Below are 21,613 nucleotides of genomic sequence, written 5' to 3'. Positions count from 1 at the left end.
AACTAAAATATGGAAAACATACTTTGGCTTTCTCAGAGGATCTTTTCCCTCCAAAGCCCCCAGCTCCAACGACAAACACTGAAAACTGGTTGTAGCAGATCAGCTCTTTACCGTCGTAGGTGTTCACTGTAAAACAGCAGAAATGTGGCGGTTATTATTTCCAGTAAAGGACCCTTTACTTAAGTAAAAGTAGCAATACCACTGAGCAAAAATACTCCATTACAAGTTCATTCAAAGTGCATTCAAAATTTTACTTAAAGCAGCTAAAGTCAATATTTTTGTATTAAAAATGGATTATATGGTGTTGCTTGTAGTGACAAACTCGCAGAGATTTTCCACAGACTCTGCTCTTTCTCTCAGCTCTATGGGGATTTTTAAGCATCTTTCAAGCTCACTGTTTTGATTTTCTGGCTTGCAGCTTTACCATTTTGGTTCACTCTCATAGTGCTGTGTCAAGCCACAGAAGGCAGCTCTTAAAAAAAACAAAAAAAATCCAATGCATGCTACCTGCTAAGCACCAAATGTCAGCTGGTGAAAATTAAAGAGCATTTAGCGGCTAACTAGCCGATAAAAAGAGCTAAAAGTAGAGTAAATAGCCAGACTTCCTGAAACACCACTCCAAATGAAAGTTAATGTTGCTGCTCGATGTGTAAATAGGAAACCTTTTGCTAACAAGTTCACTATAACAACTTTAAAAAGGTGACTACTTTAATGTAGTGAAGTACAAGTATAAATTGATAAATGGAAAAACTCAAGTGAAGTACAAGTACCTCCTAACTGCACTTATGTAAGGTAAGGGAATATTTTATACTCATGGTGCTGTAAAATTATAACTGCACTTTACCAGTTACATAAAGTTAAATGGTTAAATTTACTTTCTAACAGTAGTACAGTAGAATCTCCTTTAATATTTTATTTTTTATACGCTTTAGGTGATTATCCTTCAGAACATAAAAGTCTTATTAAAGAATTCTCCAAATCTGCAGTAGATGTAGACTAAAGGAAGACAGTATAAGTTAGTATCCTTTGCTTGGCGACTGCTCTAACAGACACTCAACACCAAGTACCACATATGACATTAAGAATAACAATAAACAACCTGCTTGAGCATCATTTACGCATTACAGCACACTTAAAAAGTAAAATTAGACCAGGAGGGAAAAAGCCATGTGGAGAATGGCTGTGAGGAAACAATTAGCAGCTGTCAGAATGAATCACACCCTGACTACTGTCAGTGTACCGGCTGGTTAATTTCATTAGGTCTATTCAACATACAGTATAAACAGGCATAAAGATAAACAAGGTTGCTTCTGCAGGATGTTACTGTGGCATAGTACTCTCACCCAGAATAAATTTGCTTTCACTCTAGGAGGATTACGGAAACTGACTGCTTTGGTGTGTATCAAGAAATTACACAGAAGTTCCCTCTATGAATCCTCAGGGAACCTCAGGTCCCATGTTATTTGTTTTAAGTCGGATTAATTATAGATCAGAGTGGTTCTAATATCATCCATCTCTATGGGATTGTCAAACAGAAATATGAGTCATTCTCAGTCCATTATTTCAATCCCTGCAGACATAGACTGTAAATTAACTTTCATTAATTCAGCCTGAGAGGCAACTTTCAAGAAAAAGGCATGTAAAAGTGATGAAAACAAATGAATATGAAATAAATACACTATATCATTAAAGTTGCGCACCCTGATGGGAAAAAAAAAAAAAAACTCACCATCCAAGAGGATGACAGCTCCAGATCCTTTGTCCAACACATCTGCTATGGTGGCTTCAGAGGTGAGTTTTCCTGGAAATTGTATTTCACCATTTATTTTCGACTTAAATAATATATGGTAATTTAATCCTGTGGGTTCTAAAAGGTGACATATCATGCTTTTTGTGATTTTCTGTCATTTAAATACTGTTATAATGTTGAATGACGATGTTAACATAGTCAAAGTTCTAAAACGTGAGATGAACGTGTATAGAAATGCTCCCTGAAAGTCAAAATCCAGGGCTTCAGCCTGCTCTGAACACTTCATTTGCAATGTCACTTCTTGTTCCTCCCCATGATGACATCAGCTCGTGAGCACATGCCTGCAAAAAGCTGTCCATTGTTCCTCGAGATGTTGGTCTCCACTCACATATTTTGAATCAGATTTGGGCTCAAACATGTACGGATGTGTCTGAGATGTCTATATTTCGAGTAAAGAACGAGAAAAAGAAGCGCAATCTGACTACTACTGTTTGTTGCCTCTGACGGGGTTAACCACCAAATCTTCCTCTCCACACTCACTGAACTTGGTATCTCAGGATCTGCCCTCCACTGGTTCATGTCCTACCTCAAGAGATCTTTTAGAGTATCTTGGAGAGGAGAAGTGTCCAGACCGCATGACTTATTCGCAGGGGTTCCTCAAGTGTCAGCGTTTGGTCCCCTTCTATTCTAAATATACACCACCTCCCATGGTTTCTCAAACCATTGCTACGCTGACTATACCCAGCTCTTCCTATCATTCCTGCTGGAAGATCACATAGTCTCGGCTCTCGGATCTTGTCATGCCTCGCCAATGTTTCAACGCCACCTTCAACTTAACCTCTTTAAGACGGAGCACCTTGTCATCTCAGCCAGTCCCTCTATATAACAACAGATCAGTAACCAGCTCAAATCAACCCAACTCATGCCTGAAAGTTGGGTGTCATGATTGCTGACCAACTAACCTTTAAGGTTCACCTGTCAATTTGCCCTGTATAACATCAGGAAGATCAGACCCTAACTGTCTGAGCATGCAGCACAACTCCTGTTAGAGGCTCTCAAAATATCACACACTGACTACTGCAGCTCCTTACTGGCAGGCCTCCCCATATGTAGGTTCAAACCTCTGCAGATGATCCAGAACGTGTCGGCATAGCTAGTCTTCAACCAGCCCAAAACAGCACATCAGCCCACTGTTCATATCCCTCCACTGGCTCCCAGTTGCTGCCCGTATCAAATTCAAAACCCTGACGCTCCTTTACAAAACACCAACTAAAACAGCTCCCGCCTACCTGAAATCCCTCATTCGGGTCTATGCTCCTTCCCACTCACTACGCTCTGCCAATGAAAGGCGCCTGGTACCACCACCACAACAGGGCCCTAAGACACTGGCTAGACTCTTCTCTTCTGTAGTTCCCTGGTGGTGGATCAAGTTACCAAACTCTGTTCGATACACAGAGTCCCTCTCAATCTTTAAGAAAAAGACTAAAGACCCAGGCAAAAATCTGCTTCTACGCATTGCCTCTGTGCACTGCCTGACCTACGTCTTATCGGACTCAAACTTAGCTTTATGGCACTTACTCGCGTTGTTCTCTCCTAATTAGATCCTTGTTTTTGCTGTATCAACTCTGAGATGCACGTCACTTTGAATAAAAGCGTCTGCTAAATTAAATTGTAATTGTTGGTGTTGCCTCCGGAAGTGCCAAAAGTCTGCCCGAGGGCAGCTTCCGAGAGCTAACCAAACAGAACAGAGTGGGGTCATCAGGAGGGGGGGCTTAAAGAGACAGGAGCCTGTTTCAGACAGAGGCTGAACTGAGGGGCTGCATAAAGGGTCAGTATAAGATAAATAAGGGGTTTTTGAACTGTAAATCATGCAAAGACATTCCTGTAGAGAACCAGAATATAAATATTGACCTGGAAATGTGCATATTATGTCCTCTTTAACAGAGCTAACAGCACCAGTTTTATATATTGAACTCAAAATGGTCCCAGTTAAGTGATGATGCACATTAAAATCCTCCAAGTGAGCTTTTATTGCATTTATTTTACAGTAATTTCTATAGAAATAGGCAATAAATTGTATGTACTTTAATAACATTGAAGGAAATACCTGAGGTGGGTAGAGGTTTGTAAAGCTCCAGATACTGCTCCCCATGTAATACCTGATGCAAAAATTATGTGAAAAAAATATGAGAACAGCTGTGACATACAGTATAATCATGGCAAAGGACATTTTAAAGCCCCATTGGTGTGAGTAATGTGTGCACTACTACTGTTCTACCTGTGTTTAGGACTGTGTGACCATGTGGATATAAACATATAAACAGCATATGTACACCCAACTGTGTCAAACACATTTGCACAAAGCAACATAACATGAATGTTATGGAATTTTCCATCTTTAGGGATTATAAATTGAGGTCACACTCTGAGTCTCAAGGAAAGGAGAAAATGTATCCTTCTGCTTAAGAATATTAGTGTGACCTCCAAGCCCATGCTTGACCCAGTATAACCCAATTAATAACCCCTAAAGATGGAAAATTCCATAACGATGAACATGTACGTTTTACAACCTGTGTGAAGTCTATGTTGAGTCCAGGGATTGAGCCCAGCCCGCCATCCATCATGGCTGCCTGGGAGGGAATGACCCCGAAGGTGGGGAGGCAGCTGAAGTCTGAATGGCCTTCATACAGGAACCTACATGAAAAGGTTACTGAACTGTTAAAAATATCACACTTTCATAGGAATAGTCTACAGTTGAAGACAAATAGAAATAATAGCACAGATGGCTGCAAAGGACAGTGTTTGTAAGCCTGAATTTTTTTTTCTCTATGCAGGTCAAGGTATGGCACTGCAAAAGCACTGAGATGATCATTTCTTTCAGTTCAATTTCACAGAGGTTGAGTTTTCAGACCCCTGGGGGCAGTAAAGTAAAATAGTCACTAGCACAGACACACAAATACACAAACACGGGGTGCTCTTCACAACAGCTCAGCCTCACACATTAATGTCACACTGATCCCTCATTATGGCGGAAACGCACGCAACCTAATGAAAATCGGCCTGACACAGTCGGTCCCAGTGAGGCCCAAACCCGCGCCGATAAAGTTAGCACTTTTGAATATTAGATCCCTCTCTTGCCAGATGTTTTATATTAATGATTTTATTTCTGAACATGGTCTTAGCTTTTTATTTTTAACTGAAGCCTGGCTTACTTCAACTGCTTCATCTACTTTATTAGAGTCTTCTCCTACTAATTTCACCTTTTCATATTCCAGTGGACAAAATAAAAGAGGGGGTGGGATCGCCACTATTTTCTCTAGTAGTTTTACCTGCACTCAAGGTTCTTTTGGCAGTTTTCTAACATTTGAATACTTAGTAATGGTTATCAAAGCATACCAGCCTGTACTCACTGTGACTATCTCAGTTTTATGATTTAATGTCAATTGTTCTTACGAGTCATGATAAAATCATTCTCGGTGATTTTAATTTTCATGTCAACGACTACACTGATTCGAGGGCTTTAGATTTCCTGGATCTGGTTGCTTGTCTCAGTCTTGTTCAGCATGTACAGAGTGCCATCCACATTCATGGAAATACACTGTATTTAGTTATTACTAGGGGTATTAATGTTGACATTTCATCCATTGCCAAGAGCCCTGTTTCTGATCATTTTTGTGTCTTTTTTAACATCACTCTTTCTAAATCAAATGATCTAGAGACTGTTGTTGTGAAGAGTAACATCAACAATGAAGTTATTGACAGATTAAGATTCTCACTAGATACAGTTGCTCCAGCACAAATCAAAAAAGGCAATTCATTTGAAAGTCACCGTGGAAAACTACAGCAATTTGTCAGCTGAAAAGAAATTGTCGAAAAGCTGAGAGACGACGGAGGAAAAGTGAACTACATGCTCACCTTGACATTTTTTAAGATCAAGTTATCAAGTTTCACAATAATGCAGAAAGAAGAAAGATAATTTCTCAAAGATTATTTCAGAAAACCAAAATAATCCCAAAGTGCTTTTTTCCACAATTGACAATCTCCTAAACACATCACCTGCTCTCAGTCTTCATAATAACTCATCAACTCTTAAATGTGAAGAATTTGCTTCATTTTTTTAAAAAGAAAAAATAGTTTCTATTGGAGCCAGCATTGTAAATGCAGACACTCAAACTCCCTGTGATCTATCTGCCTATGGGTCTCCATGTATGATGTCATCCTTTCATATGATGTCAAAAGATGCCATCTGTGAAGTGATTAGCAAGATGAAGTTTTCCCTTGTGTTCTAGACCCCATCCAAGCTGTTTAAATCCTGTCCACAAAACCTCTCCCAAGTAACAACAAGTATAATAAACTCCTCTCCTAATTTAGGCAATTTCTCTACAGCTTTCAAGACAACAACAGTATAACCTCTCCTCGAGAAATCCAATCTAGATTACTGAGAGCTAAACAATTACAGACGCATTTCTTATATACCTTAACTTGGTAAACTTTTAGAGAAAATTGTTTTCAATCAATTACTTCATCATCTAATCAACAACAGCATTTTAGAAAAACTCCAATCTGGTCTTCGAGCAAACCACAGCAGTGAGAAAGCCCTACTCAGCATTGTAAATGACCTGAGAACTATTTTGAATGCAAACAATGTGGGTGTCCTTCAACTTCAGTGCAGCATTTGATACAATCACAGAATTTTATTGACAGACTTGAGAAATGAGTGGGTCTCTCAGACCGTGTTCTAGCTTTGTTTCAGTTATTTACTTGGCAGTTTGACAGTTTTGTCAGCCTGGGTGCTTATGTATCAGAGACTCATGGTACTGAATATGGTATTCCTCAAAGAAGCATTCTCGGCCCAATTTGTTTTCATTATATGCTGATGGTGCACAATTGTACATCTCTGTCTCGCCAAATGACCCCAATGCACTGAATGCTCTCCTTGCCCATCTCACTGACATTAATGTATGGATGGGTAAAAACTTTTTAAAACTAAATTAAAAAAAACTGAGATTCTTTTAATAGCAGCAAGAGAAAAAAAAATGCACTCAATGATTGGTGGTCTTAGAAAACAGATTAAAACACACATCACGAACTTGGCAGTGATTTTAGACCCTGATTTAAATTTTAATTCTCATTTTAACAAGGTCATTAAAACATTTTTTCATCTTAAAAATATTGCCAAAGTCAGACCTTTTTTAACTCAAAAAGATCTCCCCTACCAAGCGTGTAGGAGAACCTACGGTGGCCACGAAATTCATGAAAAACGCGAAAGGCCCTCTCTAAAGCCAGTGTTTGGTTTGGTCTGGGCTACTGTAGAAACATGGCGGTGCAACATCGTGGGTTCCGTGGAAGAGGACCCCCTCCCTATGTAGATATAAAGGGCTCATTCTAAAGGTAACATTATAAACGAATTAAAACATACTTATGAATATTGAATTCCATTTCTGCCATGTCCGTTGCACTAGATGCCACTATACTCTACACACTGGACCATTAAAGTTCTTTTACCTGTCTATAAAGTTTTTAATGACCTTACTCCTTCCTACCTCAGAGATCGTCTTTCATTTTATGTTTCAGCCAGATCACTGAGGTCCTCCAGTGCTTTTTTTTTTTTCAATGTTCCATATGTGTCCCATAAAAGTACCAGTGAAGGTGCCGCCTGTTTTTATGCCCCTAAACTGTGGAGCACACAGCCTCTGGATATTATAATGTATTTTGAAAAGGAAATTAAACACCTATCTTCTTAATCTGCCTTTCAATTCTGAGTAATGTTATAGCCTTAGTTTTTAAGTTTTAATCATTGTTTTTGTATCATTTATCCCTGGTGTTTATTTTATTGACTTATTTATTTTCAACATCTTAATGTTTTATTGTTGTAATTTTTTGTCTTGCAAAATTTAATTTACTGTTGTCTATTTTTGTCCGTGTTGTTTTAATCTTGCTATGTGAAGCACTTTGGGCTGCATGTTTGTATGAAAGGTACTATATAGATAAAGATGAGTTTAGATACACACCTGAGATGGTCTGGGTCCTTGGTGGACATGCCAACCCCCAATGCATAGAGGATGCACTGGGTATGGGTGAAGTTGAATGTGGTTGGTGGTAGTTTTTGTCCCACTGCCTCAGTCTAACGGGGAGAGGAGAGGAGAGGAGAGGAGAGGAGAGGAGAGGAGAGGAGAGGCTTTTAGCGCAGTCATACATTTACTTGGTCAGCTTTTTTGACACAACATATTGGGGGAATGAAAATGAAATGTTATACTGTAACTGAGACACAGAGAATTACTATGCAACTTTGAGGTTTGCAGAATAGAAAGAAGGTTTACATTATGGTAGATTAAATCCACAGCTCAACACTCTGAATACAAATGCCTTAATAAATACTGTACATACAGTCATGAGTGAATTAAACAATATTTGTTTGTAGAGCACCTTTCTAAACCGAGATGAGAGATGATAAAAGTAGTAGAAGAACAAAGTGAGGAATAGTAGAAACTATTAAGAAACATTTGACCCTTAAAAGTGATTACAAGTTAATATACTGTAAGATTCAGAGAAAATAATAATAATGAAAAGACAGACATCAAAATACAGAGAGTAAACAAAACTGAGTATTCATCTTCAGATTGAACTTGATGTGAGAATTCAGTATGTGAAGTTGCTCCTAGAGCTTAGAGTTTGATTTAATCTGTGATCTGTGGAATCATCAGTAGTCATTAGTTTGAAGACCTGTGGGATCTCACCGAATTATGGGAATCAGCAGTTTAGAAATGTTCTCTTGGGCTGGCACGTGCAGAATTTTCTATGTGATCAGCACTATTTTAAAACAGATCGTGAACTTGACTGGCAGCCAGGGTAGGGTGCCTGGAAATGGACGTTCGATTTGTGTTTCTGCTTGTGTTAACGAGCAACCAGGGCAGAAACACCTGAACAGAACATCGCAGTAACCTTATAAAGGCTAAGTAAGGTGGAGCCCTCAGTTGTTCTGCAAGCCATTTAAAACCCTTAATAATCCCAGCCTATGATCCTCGGGCAGAACTTTCTAACCATTCAAGACTCAAACTGATCATGAATTTTCAATCAGAGCTCCTAAGGAATCTGGACAAAACCTGTGCACCATAAACACCATGTTTTTTTATTTCTTTTCTATAAAATGTGGAAAAGCATTTTATAAAAGCCTTAACCAGCAGCTTAGCTAGGAATACTGAGATCACAAGTCAACGTTTCCCCAACTACAGCACCCCTTGTCCATAAAAGTTTCTAAAACGTTTCAATTATTTGTATATTTCATTTATTAACTTATTTGTTCTATACTATTTTCTGTAAGTTTTAGTTAGTCCTAGCAGACTAGTGGTTCCCCCTCTCTGTCTGCTCTAACTACATACTATCAAATGAAGGGCAAAATTGAATATATACATTTATTTTTAAAAAGTGGTTTTGCACAAAAATGTTACATGAAACCAAATGTACTGTGTATATACAGTATAACCTTATAATCAATGCTTTTCTTTAAGCTTTGTACATAGAAAATTATTGCTATATTTTTGATGTTTGACATACAGCCATGTCTTGTAATCACATATAGGTAGGCCAAACATATAGGCACGACATTGAAATAAAAATGAACTAATACAAAACATGTAAGCTCATTTATACCTTACTTACTTGAACTCATCATGCTGAGAATGTTATGAGAATGAGTTTTATCTGCTCATGATGTTATATAAGTACATTTTAAACTTTAAAACACTCCACGAAGAGAATACTTGCATGACACACAAGCGTCTGTAAATGCACAGAGAAACAACTTTGCTAGAGTTGATGTAATGTTCCAGATATTTTGCTTCAAATATCTAATTATAAACATAATATCTAAGATTATTACACTTCCCTGCAGTTGGAGAAGTGCATGTCATCAAATAAATATAAGCACAGCAGTAGAAAAGAGGGGCATAACTTGCAAAAAATGTATGTGTGTTGCAATTCACAAACATACACAATCTACACATACACACTTAACACAACGCTGTCAGCTAAAGACACAATGACGATGTTTGTCTTGCGGCTGAATTGTGACCCTGTTCCAAATCTCAAGTCCACACACACACACACACACACACACACACACACACACACACACACACACACACACACACACACACACACATACACATACACACACACACAAACAAACCCCCCTGCCAGAGACTCAGTGGAGAGGACAATTACACCCAAGACGGAGCGTACATCATTTAACATTTGCTAGTGAATCATGATATTATTGAGGCCAACTAGTTGAGTGCTGCTGAGGTCTCACCAGATGTCAAAGAGGACGTTTCATCATCAGTGAATCTCAACAAGTCAGCATCTGGTTATTACCACACAAGCGGAAGATAAAAAAGGATGCATTAAGGTTGCAACTATAGTGTTATTTTCATTATCTATTAATCTCCTTGATTCATTCTTTGGTCTGTATAATATTGGAAAATGTGCATCACAATTTCACAAAGTCCCAGATGACATATCTAAATAGCTTGTTTTTCCAGCCAACAGTCCTAAACCCAAAGATATTCACTTTACTAACTACTTTGGCTTATTTTGGATTCATCAAGATTACTTTAACAATTAATTATTTATCATAACTGCTTCCAACTAGTCGACTCATCGTTTCAGTTTAATGCACAATATTTACATTTTTAAAGAAAAACAATAATTTCCATGATCTCATTTTGACATATAAATTTCTAAAAATTACTAGATTAGATTATCAAATTGATTCCCTACAAAATGCTTTTATGCACTGAGAATCATTTGGACATTGGTCCAGATACTGATAACATATATTTAAACAGCTATTGCTTAATACTGATAAGATAACCAGTATCTGTTGCACCCCTACTACACACTGCACTAAACCAAGCATTCAACCACAATAAATTATCATAGCCATAAAACCGTGATGATTGCGGTCGATGCTTAATAAGCCATTTCTTTTATTATAAAAATAAATCTACAAATTGGAAATGTTTAAGTATCAGTTTAAGTCATATTACAAAACAGATTAATCTGTTGATAAAATGTTGCACTCTCACTATTGCATGCTACACCTGTCTTCAGAAAAAAAAAAAAAAAAAAAAAAATGGTGGCTGTTCCAAGTGGATAATTATTTGATGTGATACAATTATACTTGTGGCTCAATGTTTTATTTAGGCAGCTCAGCCATGTGTGAGCTGTAACCAGTTCACTTGCTGTGATTCAATGATAGGGAACACAGCGAAGTGAGGAAGCGCCCATCCCCAGGAACCATCACTGTACCATTGTGCTCCGACGTCTTTTGTATCTTGCATTCTAAAAGCTAATTTGAGTTGACACTTGTCTTGTGCATCGACGTTTCGTATTTACAGGAGACATCTAAGTACTTATCTATGTTGTAGGAGCTTTGCTGAAAAGGTAATTATCATCCCCGACTAAGTACAATGAGGCGATATTAAAGAGTCATGAGTTGCCGTGTTTGAAACAGTCTGAGAGTTTAAAGCTCTTTCAGAAGTCATTGTCAACCTTCCATTACTGACACCACTGCAGGAGTAATGCGCTATGAAAAATTGAGGTGGAGGAAAACATTTGATGAGTGTGGAGAAACAGTGGTGAAAATAAGGTTAAGAACTGAAGAGGCCAGAAAATAATGAAGCAAAAGGACGAGAGGAGGACGATAGTAGAGGAGGATGAGTAAGAGTGCAGGTAGAAAAGGATCAGGTGCAGGCAGGTCATGATAATGTTTACTGCAACTATGATTGTCTTTCTTTGCATATTCCATGTCTGATATGTATTTACGTTATTGTCAAGGAAAAAAAGCAGCAATATTTCAACTCACAGGATTGATCCCTGAGGCTGAAGACGCGGCGGCTGCGGCGGCGGCGGTTGGACTGCCACTGACTTTTTCCTCCGAATCCACTCGAGACAACACACTCACGATTGACTGTAGAGACTCTGCAAAGAGGGGAGAGATGGCAGATGAGTGCGACAAATCAAGAGACTGAGATACAGGAAGATGAAGTGATCTTCAGGATCTTTTGACCTGAAGAAAGTGAATCTCTGATACCACAGAGCGTGCAGAAAGACAGAGATAGTTGTTTCTTATGCAGAAAGCTTTTACTTGTGTCAACAAGCTTGTCAGCAATCTACCCATCAACTGACTGTACCTGAGGCCCATTCTTCATACGTGGTTTAGCTAAAATTATCCTATTAACTCTCATCTAGTAAATTTTATTCTTCAACAACAGTTGGAGGATTTATTTAAAGAGGAACTCCACTGGATTTGCACATCAAAGTGTGTTTACAGGTCAAAAAAAATTGACTAAAATTTAAAATTGATTGATTCTTGATCCTTTCTTTTAAAAACTGTCCAACAAAGTTATAGGAGCCAAGTGCTAAATCATGGAGTCACTCTCATTTAATATAATGGCAACATGAAATTAAGTGCCTAAACTTAAATATATACATTTCATACTTTTAATGTAGGTAAAATATATATATTTTACTGTTGACAAATGACACATCTCCATCAAGATTTGTTGGTTTCATTGGTTGGACATCAGACAGAAACTTTTAGTTACACTAAATTTGGATTGGTTCTTTATTAAATTTTACTTTGTTGTATTGATTTATCAATAACATAGAAGCGCTTATCTAAAAATCACAATTATATCAACATTTCCACACCGAAGCCTCTACAGGAAAGAAGATGGTCCCCCAAAAAAATCACAGAAAATCAGTTCATGTGTGGGGTTCCCTTTGAAAAGTCATCAACCACATAACTGTCAATAAAGCTGTACTTTTGCAGGAATGAGCCTAAGGAATATGACAGAAAATTATTAATCTCAAGGTAAATTATTTAAGTAAAGAACTCTAATGAGATGTTAACACACTTTAAGAACTTCAATCTAACACGCACTGATCCAAGGCAGCTTTAAAACAGATGGATGAATATGAGCTCCACGTACTCTGTTCTAACATTAGTTGTTCACATGTACTGAAGACTCAACACTGTTTGTCCTCATTTTGCAACTTTAAAACAGAATGTAAATACATCCACCCAGGTAGCACAAGTCATGAAAACCTCTGCAGATTCTGCCAAAACAAACAAAGGAAGACAGTTGAAACAACCAGCAAACAGAACAAAAATTGACTTGGAAGACCACAGACACTAATTACCATCAATCAGTGGCCGGCAGTTACAGAACAGAGGCTGCAACAAGTCTCTGTAATAAGCTACAAATGAGGAGGCACTACAAAGCCATGCTAATGAGGCCCGCTAGCGCCCAGTGGGACTGCCACCCCCGTTCATTTAATGTTAACACCACCACCCTTTCTTCAAATGTACATCTGACAGCGTGGAGAGGGATGGAGGAGGCAGAGGGTAATAATAATCAATATTTGACACATTCTTGTTTGCATGAGACCTTACGGGAACAACACTCTTCTAGTTCATACTAATTATTGTATTCACCTTCACTTTTTTTCCCTCCACCTCATCCGCTTGATATCTAACACCATCTTGTCCTCACTCAGTGTTACTAAACTCTCTGTAAATACAGATGAGCAGATAGTAAAATGGCTCAATTGCCTGAAAACTGAAGGATTTTGTTTCAGGTTCCCACTCTCACAAAAGCTTAATTTCCTCCACAATTCAAAGTGTGACTGCATGACTACTACACTTTTCTTCCCCTCTTTCTTCATTGCTATTTTTCACTGACTTAAAGAAGAAGGCTGGAGATTTTCAATATGTTAATTATCGTGTGCAGAGCTAAACCAACCATGAACTGATCCTCCTTACACTGTGTGCGTATCCAAAGCCTGATATATCTTATTCCTCTGTGTCGTAGACCTCTGTTGTTGTCCAAAAACTAATAAAACACGTCAATGAGCCGCATCGTTGCACAGGGTGATATGTTCCTTCGCCCTTATGACTACAGTTACAGTGGTTAGTTTAGAAACGGTTTTGAAGAATAATAACAGCTGTTCCGTTTTCAGTCTCTGGACAGTTGTTCTGTGTAAGGCAAACAGCAGAGCTTCGCTAGCTTGTTGTGCTACATATCACAACCTCTTTGTACTGAAGTTCTTTGAGAAATGTACAATGTGGCACAACAAGCTAGAGAAGCTTTGTAAACGGAACCGCGTTGCCGTGCACGTACAGTGGCGTCTGCCTCAGACAGAACATCTCTCCTGAGACTGAAAATTTCAGCACTGTTAATACTCTTTGGAGCCGTTTCTAGACAAAATAACATGACCGTACTCTTTGTGACGAAGGAACATGTCACCCAGGTCAGAGGTGTGGCTCACTGATGTGTTTTTAATTATTTCTGGACAACAATGGAGGTCTACAGCACAGAGTAAAACAATAGCTCAGGCTTTAGATACACACACAATGTAAGTAGGATGAGTTCATTGTTGGTTTGGCTCTGCACTTGAGATTTGTTACGGAAGCGTCATGCATTCACTTGAGAGAAAAAAAAAAAATTGCCCTGTTTTTCTGAATTAACAAGATAATTATCTTGGAAATTCTGAGAAAAGTTTTCATAGAAAAAAATAATTCTGCTATGTTTTTCTGAATTAATGAGATACCTCAAAATCCCGAGAGAAGCTCTCATTCCTACTTGAGAGCTCGAAGTAAACATGTCCTGCCTGTTTAGTTTAATCCAGTTTTATTTTGGTTTTGGTTTGAAACATTGGGAAATACTCGTCTTTAAGTAATATAGATGGTTTTGTTATTAGTTTGTCGACTTTGTGAAGGCATCTCAGGACAGGCAAAAATGTTTCATCAAAGCCCAAAAATAGATGAAACAAACACACCAGACCGCCTACAGAGCTGAGAGGTTATTTTAGTTTGCAATTTCCACAAACAGGTATAGTGGAATGACTCGACTTTAGAGAGGACATCTGGACCAGCAGTCTTTAGGATTTATCTGATAACCTAAAACTTACAACAGGTCAAACATGCGAAAAAGAACAGTTATGTTCATAAAAGAGCACAGAAAAATCATGACAGAGAACGCATCCTTCAGGACCTTTACCTCCTTCAGAGGCCGTCGTTACCATAATTACGCTACTTTAGGTGCAACGAAATTCAGACAGCGGCGTTACCGCAGTCAGGATTTTGAGGTATCTCGTTAATTTAGAAAAACAGGGCAATTTTTTTTTTCTCAAGTGAATGCCTTATGCTTCCGTAATTGGTTGACAATGCGAAAAATATAGAAAATCGCCGCCCTCATCCTTTGATGTTTGAAGCATTTCAATTATGTCTGCTGTTTCAAACTAAACATAAACAAATATTCAACAACTTTCTATCTTGTCTCACATCATAGCTATCAATCAATATCAGACACTGTCTCATGGAAACCTGCCAATAGCTTCATAATAAAGATTGAAATACACCTTTCCTCAGAATCACACACCTCCTCCTCACCATGATTGAACAGTTTATCAAGGTGCCAAGATACAGTAGATCCATTTTTCAAACATGAGAAATAACTGTGACTGTAGAATATCAGGGAGTTAACCTGCCCAAGACCAAGGACTAAGCTTTACAGTGAGCACGGTTACATCATCGGTCAGTATCAGATGGCTCTGATCACATTCAGTGTTGCTACACAGTGAGCTGCAATCTGAATCATTCTGACTCAACACAGCATGATTCAAACAAGTGTGAAAGCAGACCAGCTGGGTGACGAGGAGGGAGTCGATCCAACTCAGATATGGACTCAATTGAAGAAATCAAATGTAAAAAATGGGCTTAGTAACATCTCAAACGGTGGTTGTGTGGTCTCTGACTTGGAGATAAATGTTCATGTTCACAACTAATGAGTGATATGTAAAGGAAAAAAAATTAGGATGTGTATTATCAAATTCAATGGTTTATATTTTTATATACTACAAAAAATTCTTAACATGGCATCTACTGCAAGCAACTTTTTTAAGTGTGTGTGTGAATGTAGGCGATTGTGTATGAAAGTGTGCTCTTTTATTACATTTATTTATTCAGTGAAGTTTCCCTGACCACACTCACACAGTTACACATTCACACCTGGAAGCTGCCCAGTACAACCACAGCATGACTTTCTCCCGCCCAGACTTATCCTGCCGGTTGAGGGGTCAAACCAGCAAACTTCCAATCTCTAACCTTTAGGCCACCACTGCCCGTCATGTCAGAGCATTACTGACCTTGTACGCTAGAAGGCTTCGTAGCATCTGTAAAATCACAGATTTTGTCCCACTGGTCCCTGACAGCCTCGGGTGACGTGGGCTGGTTCTTCTGTCTCACAATGCTGCCCTGAGAACGCTCCCAGCGCACTGCACACATGGACACACACAAATAAAAGAGGTCATTGAATAGCGAAAGTCACGCACACATACAGTACTGGTGAACCAGGGGCTAATGAATATCATAGATGTATACAGACGTCTCCTCTGGAAAAATACACAATACTCACATTTACCAATCCAGCCTGCACCGACCTGAAAGAAGATGAAACATGAGCAGATGAGCCATCACACAGAAATAGAAAAAAAAAAAGTCTGTTTATGGAAATTGAACATGTCAGTGGTACATTGCTGTTTGCAATGGCAGAAGAAAAAAATAGACAGAGCTACAGTACAGACAGTACAGTGAGAGGGAGACCTTGAAGAAGGAGAAAGAGAGTGTTTTTTTTTTCTGGATACCTCAAACAGTCCTCCATTTTCTTGGCATTGTTCGTGACAGAGCCACAGGACCATGGGAGCAACATACTCAGGCTTCAGAGACTCAACGAGATCTAAATAAACAAAACAAATGCACATCTTTTAACACAGATTTACTGAATGGCAAAGAATTGCATCTGCTTCAGTGTTTTTTTTTGCTTAGTAGTTAGAGTATTATTACAATAATGAAGCTCATTTTGAAAATACTACAAGGACATGGTCTGAGTTATCAGACACGCCTCAAGCATTCGTCCTCGTGCTACAGAGCTAACAGACATTAGATGCTGTTTATTCCGAACAAATTTCAAAAGGAGAGAGAGAGAGAGAGAGAAAATTATATGGAGAAAATACCCTTAATTTGATTTTTGTATACATCTAAGCTGTATTACAGTACACATTATACAGTATGTGTATGATGAATTAATAGCTCTGAAATCTGAATCTTTATTTTAATTAATCACAAGAAAGGCAATATATATATGTCATGACAGTAATGGATTGTTACACAGTAAGAATTAGTGACTACACACCAATTTGTGTAGTTTATTTAATATAATCTTCTTCCACTGGACAAAACACAAAACTTGCACTTATACTAGAATGTGAAGAGGGAAACAGATCTACCTATAATGCATTAGAATATAAGATCTAGGTAAAATAAGTTTCAACTGATCTCGAAAATAGTCAAAGTATTTCTGGATGTATATTGGAGCCTTAAGTAAGTATTAATAACTATATTATGAAATAGATTCCCATACATGTTGGAATGAAGTCAAGCTAATATGGCAAACACTGTGAATTCCCCTATATGATCCATTGAAGATTTAATATTATACACCATATGTCTGTAGAAAATATTTGTACTCTTCTGTCACCAAAACATGGTCCTTAAAGAACAGGCACCCCGCTTCCTTCACTGCACACTGCAATGTTTTTCAAGATTAGGTTTTGTTTTTTTTGTCTTGTTTGTTTTTAGAAAAGCCTGAGTCAGTGAAAGCCAACATATGGAACCAAGTCATTTACTAAGGTAAGGCCATCCTGTGACAGTTGGCACAGCGCAGTGTGACAGATGCTACTGCAGACCAGCACGGCAGGAAAACAAAACCATTCCTTTTATTTGTCACTTAATACCCCTGTCAACAGAGCTGCAGTCACAGAGAACGCACAATATGTTCATGAAGTATAGACATTTCCAAACACAGAGTTTGGTAGGTTGGAAAAAAAAAATCTTCCTGGGCTCATAAGATCATTTTTAAAAAACCAGGAAATAATGTTTAAAAAGTTGTCATTTTGAAAGTGGATTTATTGTTTTATCGTGTTTATGAGCTATTACGAGCCTTATTTCACAATGCTGAATTACATCATCTTAAGAAATATTTTTAACTGACATACTTGCTCGCATTTTTGTGAATATAATAACACCTACAGTCATATGAGGAGGCCAGAGCCACCTGTTTAAATCATGGGGTGATACATTAAAACTTTTAAAGCACTCAAAGGGATCATGATTTCATCATGGTTATTGGAACAGCAAAAGAAACACAGCTCTTGAATATTAGAAGATAAATTTGCATGTCAAACGGGAGTGCTGTTGCCTCAAATTTTGTAAATCAACATTACATGAGTGGCTGTGGTTAGAATCTATTTACCCATTTTAGCCTGTTGTGAAAGTGTGTGCACCCTGAAACCTAGTGGAACACCACAGTATGTGTTATACACACCAATTGCATGCAAATATATTGGTCGTTTTATCTGTCTGCCTACCTGGGGGCATAACAGTCTCTGTGAGCCTCGACCCAGCAACAGGAGCAATAGTGTTGGTATGGATGTTGTACTTGCGTCCCTCGACGGCCAAGGTGTTTGCCAGTCCCAGCATGCCCAGCTTGGCAGCGCTGTAGTTGGCTTGGCCAAAGTTACCATAGATGCCTGCAGCTGAAGTCGTCATGATGATTCTGGCCACAGACATCCCAAGGCAACAAGTCAGTGTTAATGCAAAGTGACAGGCATCGCAATGGAGTAATGGGAGATACAGGCAGCCCCCATCCAACATACACACATAATCTCACGAGGTAGTATGCTCTTTTCATGCATGCATAAACACGCAGGAGTACACATATGTGGGCAACTAGACATGTAATGCAAATCCATTCACACACATACACAACATCTAACTGCTTAATCACAAATACAGCGCTGCGTACAGCAAATTTACTTGAATATTTTACTCGTACAACATTGAACACATGCTATATGCAGAGATAGATGCATGTAGTAGACACACAGTCTTGTAAATACATTTTTGCTAGTAATTTCACGCAGGGAGTTCACCTCAGTCAAGCACAAGTAAAGAGGTTAAGCACCAACGCCAAATTGACTGTAGATGACGTCTGAAACACGCCATCTCACTGGTCATCAGAAAGCAGTGATCAATATTGCAACACACTCATGGTGTATAGTACAACCACCACAAGAAGATTGGCAATAATAAAATATTTTATAATTAACTTTTATGGCCTAAAGTTAATGAATCAATTACACTTGAATAACAAAGTCCCAAACATTCTAGTAGGTGTTCCTACAAGAACCACTTATTTGCATTTTTAAAGAGCATAATATGATCAAATATGGTTATTTAGAGGAGCAAAAGCAAACACACCACATTTCTTTGATGATACAGAATATAAATATAATATAATTTTCTTTAGGATGACTAGATACAAAGATTGAATTGTAAACTTGCCCATCAAACATTAGAAAAAAATATACAAATTATATATTATTATAATCTGAAATTATCAAGATTATTCAGTTCGTCAACCTATACGTTAAAGAATATTCTTATGTCAAAACTTTAACATAAAAAACGACTTTCACTGCAACTGTTTTCTGCTCAATTAAAAGCCACTCTTGAGTTCAATGACACTTCTTGCAAAATGTCACTTTAATTTTCACAGACTAATGCCTTCTCCCATTCATGTAGAACAGCTTGTGTGCACTTGGGAAGGGCATCTGTTACCTGAAGTAACATGGGAGCAAATCTGCTTGTGTGACCTTCTTCTGAAAAATTACAATTCAAAAACACGCAAACCTCAATGGGCCCTTTTAGCAGCACATACATTTTTACTTGTCATAGAAGGAAAACCACAGGTGTGATTAATAATATTCATTTGTCCAGTTTTAGATTGCAGTCATCGTTAATGAGGCCTTTTAACAAGGCTCTGTTAATGTAATGACACGAGTTGCATTAGACGCCTGTTGAAGTCAGCAATGTCTTCAAAATATTCCATTAGGGATCGATGGTGCCTTAAAATATGATGGATACATATCTGGATACATCTTCACTACTTCAAGTCTAAATTAAATTATTCTCTGAATGTTTCTTTACAACTGAAGAAGTAGTCCATGTGTGAATAAGCTCTTGATTGAGTGGCAAAACATGTTCAATTTTGAAAGTTTAGTCCAGTGGAAATTTTAATTTTGACTTGACGCTTCATGACTTGGAAGAATGAGATGAATCTGCACACATCTCTACTGCTTCTTGTACAGTCATCAATTTAAATACTATTCAAATTATTCAGAGATCAACCTTAAGTGCTGCATACCCAAATTAACTAATTTCCTTCTTTCTTTGGTAATTTGCATATTCGTCTCAAATTTGCTGTCTTAGGCTTTTATTATTATGCAGATTTTATTCTTTTTACACTGTGAAGTCAGAGTCAGAGTCAGAAAATATGTATAATAATGTGATGGCAGACATTCTCTGATTTATATACTCACTACCTCAAATGCATATCCTCAAGTGCCCACTTGAAGTGGGGCACGTAAAGAACATCGAGTACCTTTGATACTTAAGCTGAGTCTGAATCAGGGCTTCATCACACAGCATTATATGTATCCTGATATCTTGATTACAGTCCACTGATCTGTCTGCTGAAGATATTGTAACTTTGTAGGATCTACAAAAATAATCCTTCCCACATAATAGAAAGAAAGCACAGTTTTTATCCACATCAATAAACGATAGTAGCTTGGCTCCTTACCTGCCAAACTTTTGGTTTTTCATGTGGTTCCAGGCAGCACGGGTCACCAAAAAGGAGCCTCTCAAGTGAACTCTATGAATCAGGTCTGAAATGCAGAGTAAGAGGAATGACACAGTAAACATTAGCACAAAACAAATACCATTGCACATTTGTGGCTCAGATCCAGATAGAAGTAGTTTTTTAAAACTCCCACACAGGAAATCTGTTTTTACAAGCATAAGGTAGCTTGAAGTAGAAGAAGCCGAAGATAAAACAAATGGGTTCTTCTACTTATAGCGTGGTGGCACAGTCTTCATGATGAGGTGAGCCAAACAAAAGGAAATAATGTGACGATATGAGATGACCCCATACACAGTATGAGTTAATGAGAGTGAAGTGAATGTAAAGATCGGACATAATTTAATTACCCCAATCCAGATCACTCGTCCTGGCAAATGATCGGTCTCGAAGGATCCTTGGCAAAGAAAAGCAGGAAAGAATTTTAGTCTTTTCAGTCTTTGTGACGAAACTTCAGGTTCTTTTTTTAACATGATTACAGTGCCCCAAACTCCTATTAATATGCTAACTGCAATCAAAGGGCCACTCCAAAAACGGATGATGTGATTAGACCTCCAAAAAAGTGTGATTAATGCCATGAAATGACTCACCCAGCATTGTTTACAACAATATCTGGAAGAAAAGATTTTGTTCAATAAAAACAACAATATTAAAAGCACTATCATTTCATTTAGATAATTTAAATTGAACTGAGTAATGAAGTGAATAATAAACTCTGATAGCCACATGATTTTCATCCAAAGACAATACTAACCGATTCTTCCAAATGCATCCAGTGCTGATTGGATTAGTTTTTCTCCATCTTCCACAGAATCTGTAACAGCAGAGATAGTGATAAAATGATGACATGTTCTGCATAACTGTATCTTATTTATTGTTCCAGTTAGTTCTGCTACAATTATAAAAATGTTTCTTATAGATATGACAACTCAAAGTATAACAGTTACAATAATAAAATTTATGAGCGTCTTATTATATGGTAAAGAAAGTTCTTGTGCTCAGTATGTTGAGTAATAATCTGAGACAACTCAACTATTTA

The 21,613-nt window shown here is 37.9% G+C and overlaps 1 protein-coding gene across 1 annotated transcript in view; it reads right to left on the bottom strand.

The window, feature by feature from the left end:
• Positions 1 to 21,613, bottom strand: part of hsd17b4 (hydroxysteroid (17-beta) dehydrogenase 4) — a 29,506-nt gene that overhangs the window by 5,735 nt on the left and 2,158 nt on the right. Inside the window, exons 4-17 of the mRNA XM_067613534.1 lie at positions 21,329 to 21,388; positions 21,165 to 21,186; positions 20,925 to 20,971; positions 20,518 to 20,602; positions 18,242 to 18,429; positions 16,460 to 16,551; positions 16,231 to 16,255; positions 15,962 to 16,090; positions 11,616 to 11,731; positions 7,762 to 7,874; positions 4,321 to 4,444; positions 3,858 to 3,909; positions 1,730 to 1,801; positions 23 to 126 (exon numbers count right to left, since the gene is read on the bottom strand). Coding sequence (XP_067469635.1) covers positions 23 to 126; positions 1,730 to 1,801; positions 3,858 to 3,909; positions 4,321 to 4,444; positions 7,762 to 7,874; positions 11,616 to 11,731; positions 15,962 to 16,090; positions 16,231 to 16,255; positions 16,460 to 16,551; positions 18,242 to 18,429; positions 20,518 to 20,602; positions 20,925 to 20,971; positions 21,165 to 21,186; positions 21,329 to 21,388 — 1,229 coding nt within the window. The remainder of the gene's footprint in view (positions 1 to 22; positions 127 to 1,729; positions 1,802 to 3,857; positions 3,910 to 4,320; positions 4,445 to 7,761; positions 7,875 to 11,615; positions 11,732 to 15,961; positions 16,091 to 16,230; positions 16,256 to 16,459; positions 16,552 to 18,241; positions 18,430 to 20,517; positions 20,603 to 20,924; positions 20,972 to 21,164; positions 21,187 to 21,328; positions 21,389 to 21,613) is intronic.

This window comes from Thunnus thynnus, chromosome 2, assembly GCF_963924715.1.
Source record: "Thunnus thynnus chromosome 2, fThuThy2.1, whole genome shotgun sequence".
Lineage (NCBI taxonomy): Eukaryota > Metazoa > Chordata > Actinopteri > Scombriformes > Scombridae > Thunnus > Thunnus thynnus.
The sequence above is the reverse complement of the archived record's forward strand: the minus strand, read 5'-3'. Positions and strand labels throughout refer to the sequence as shown.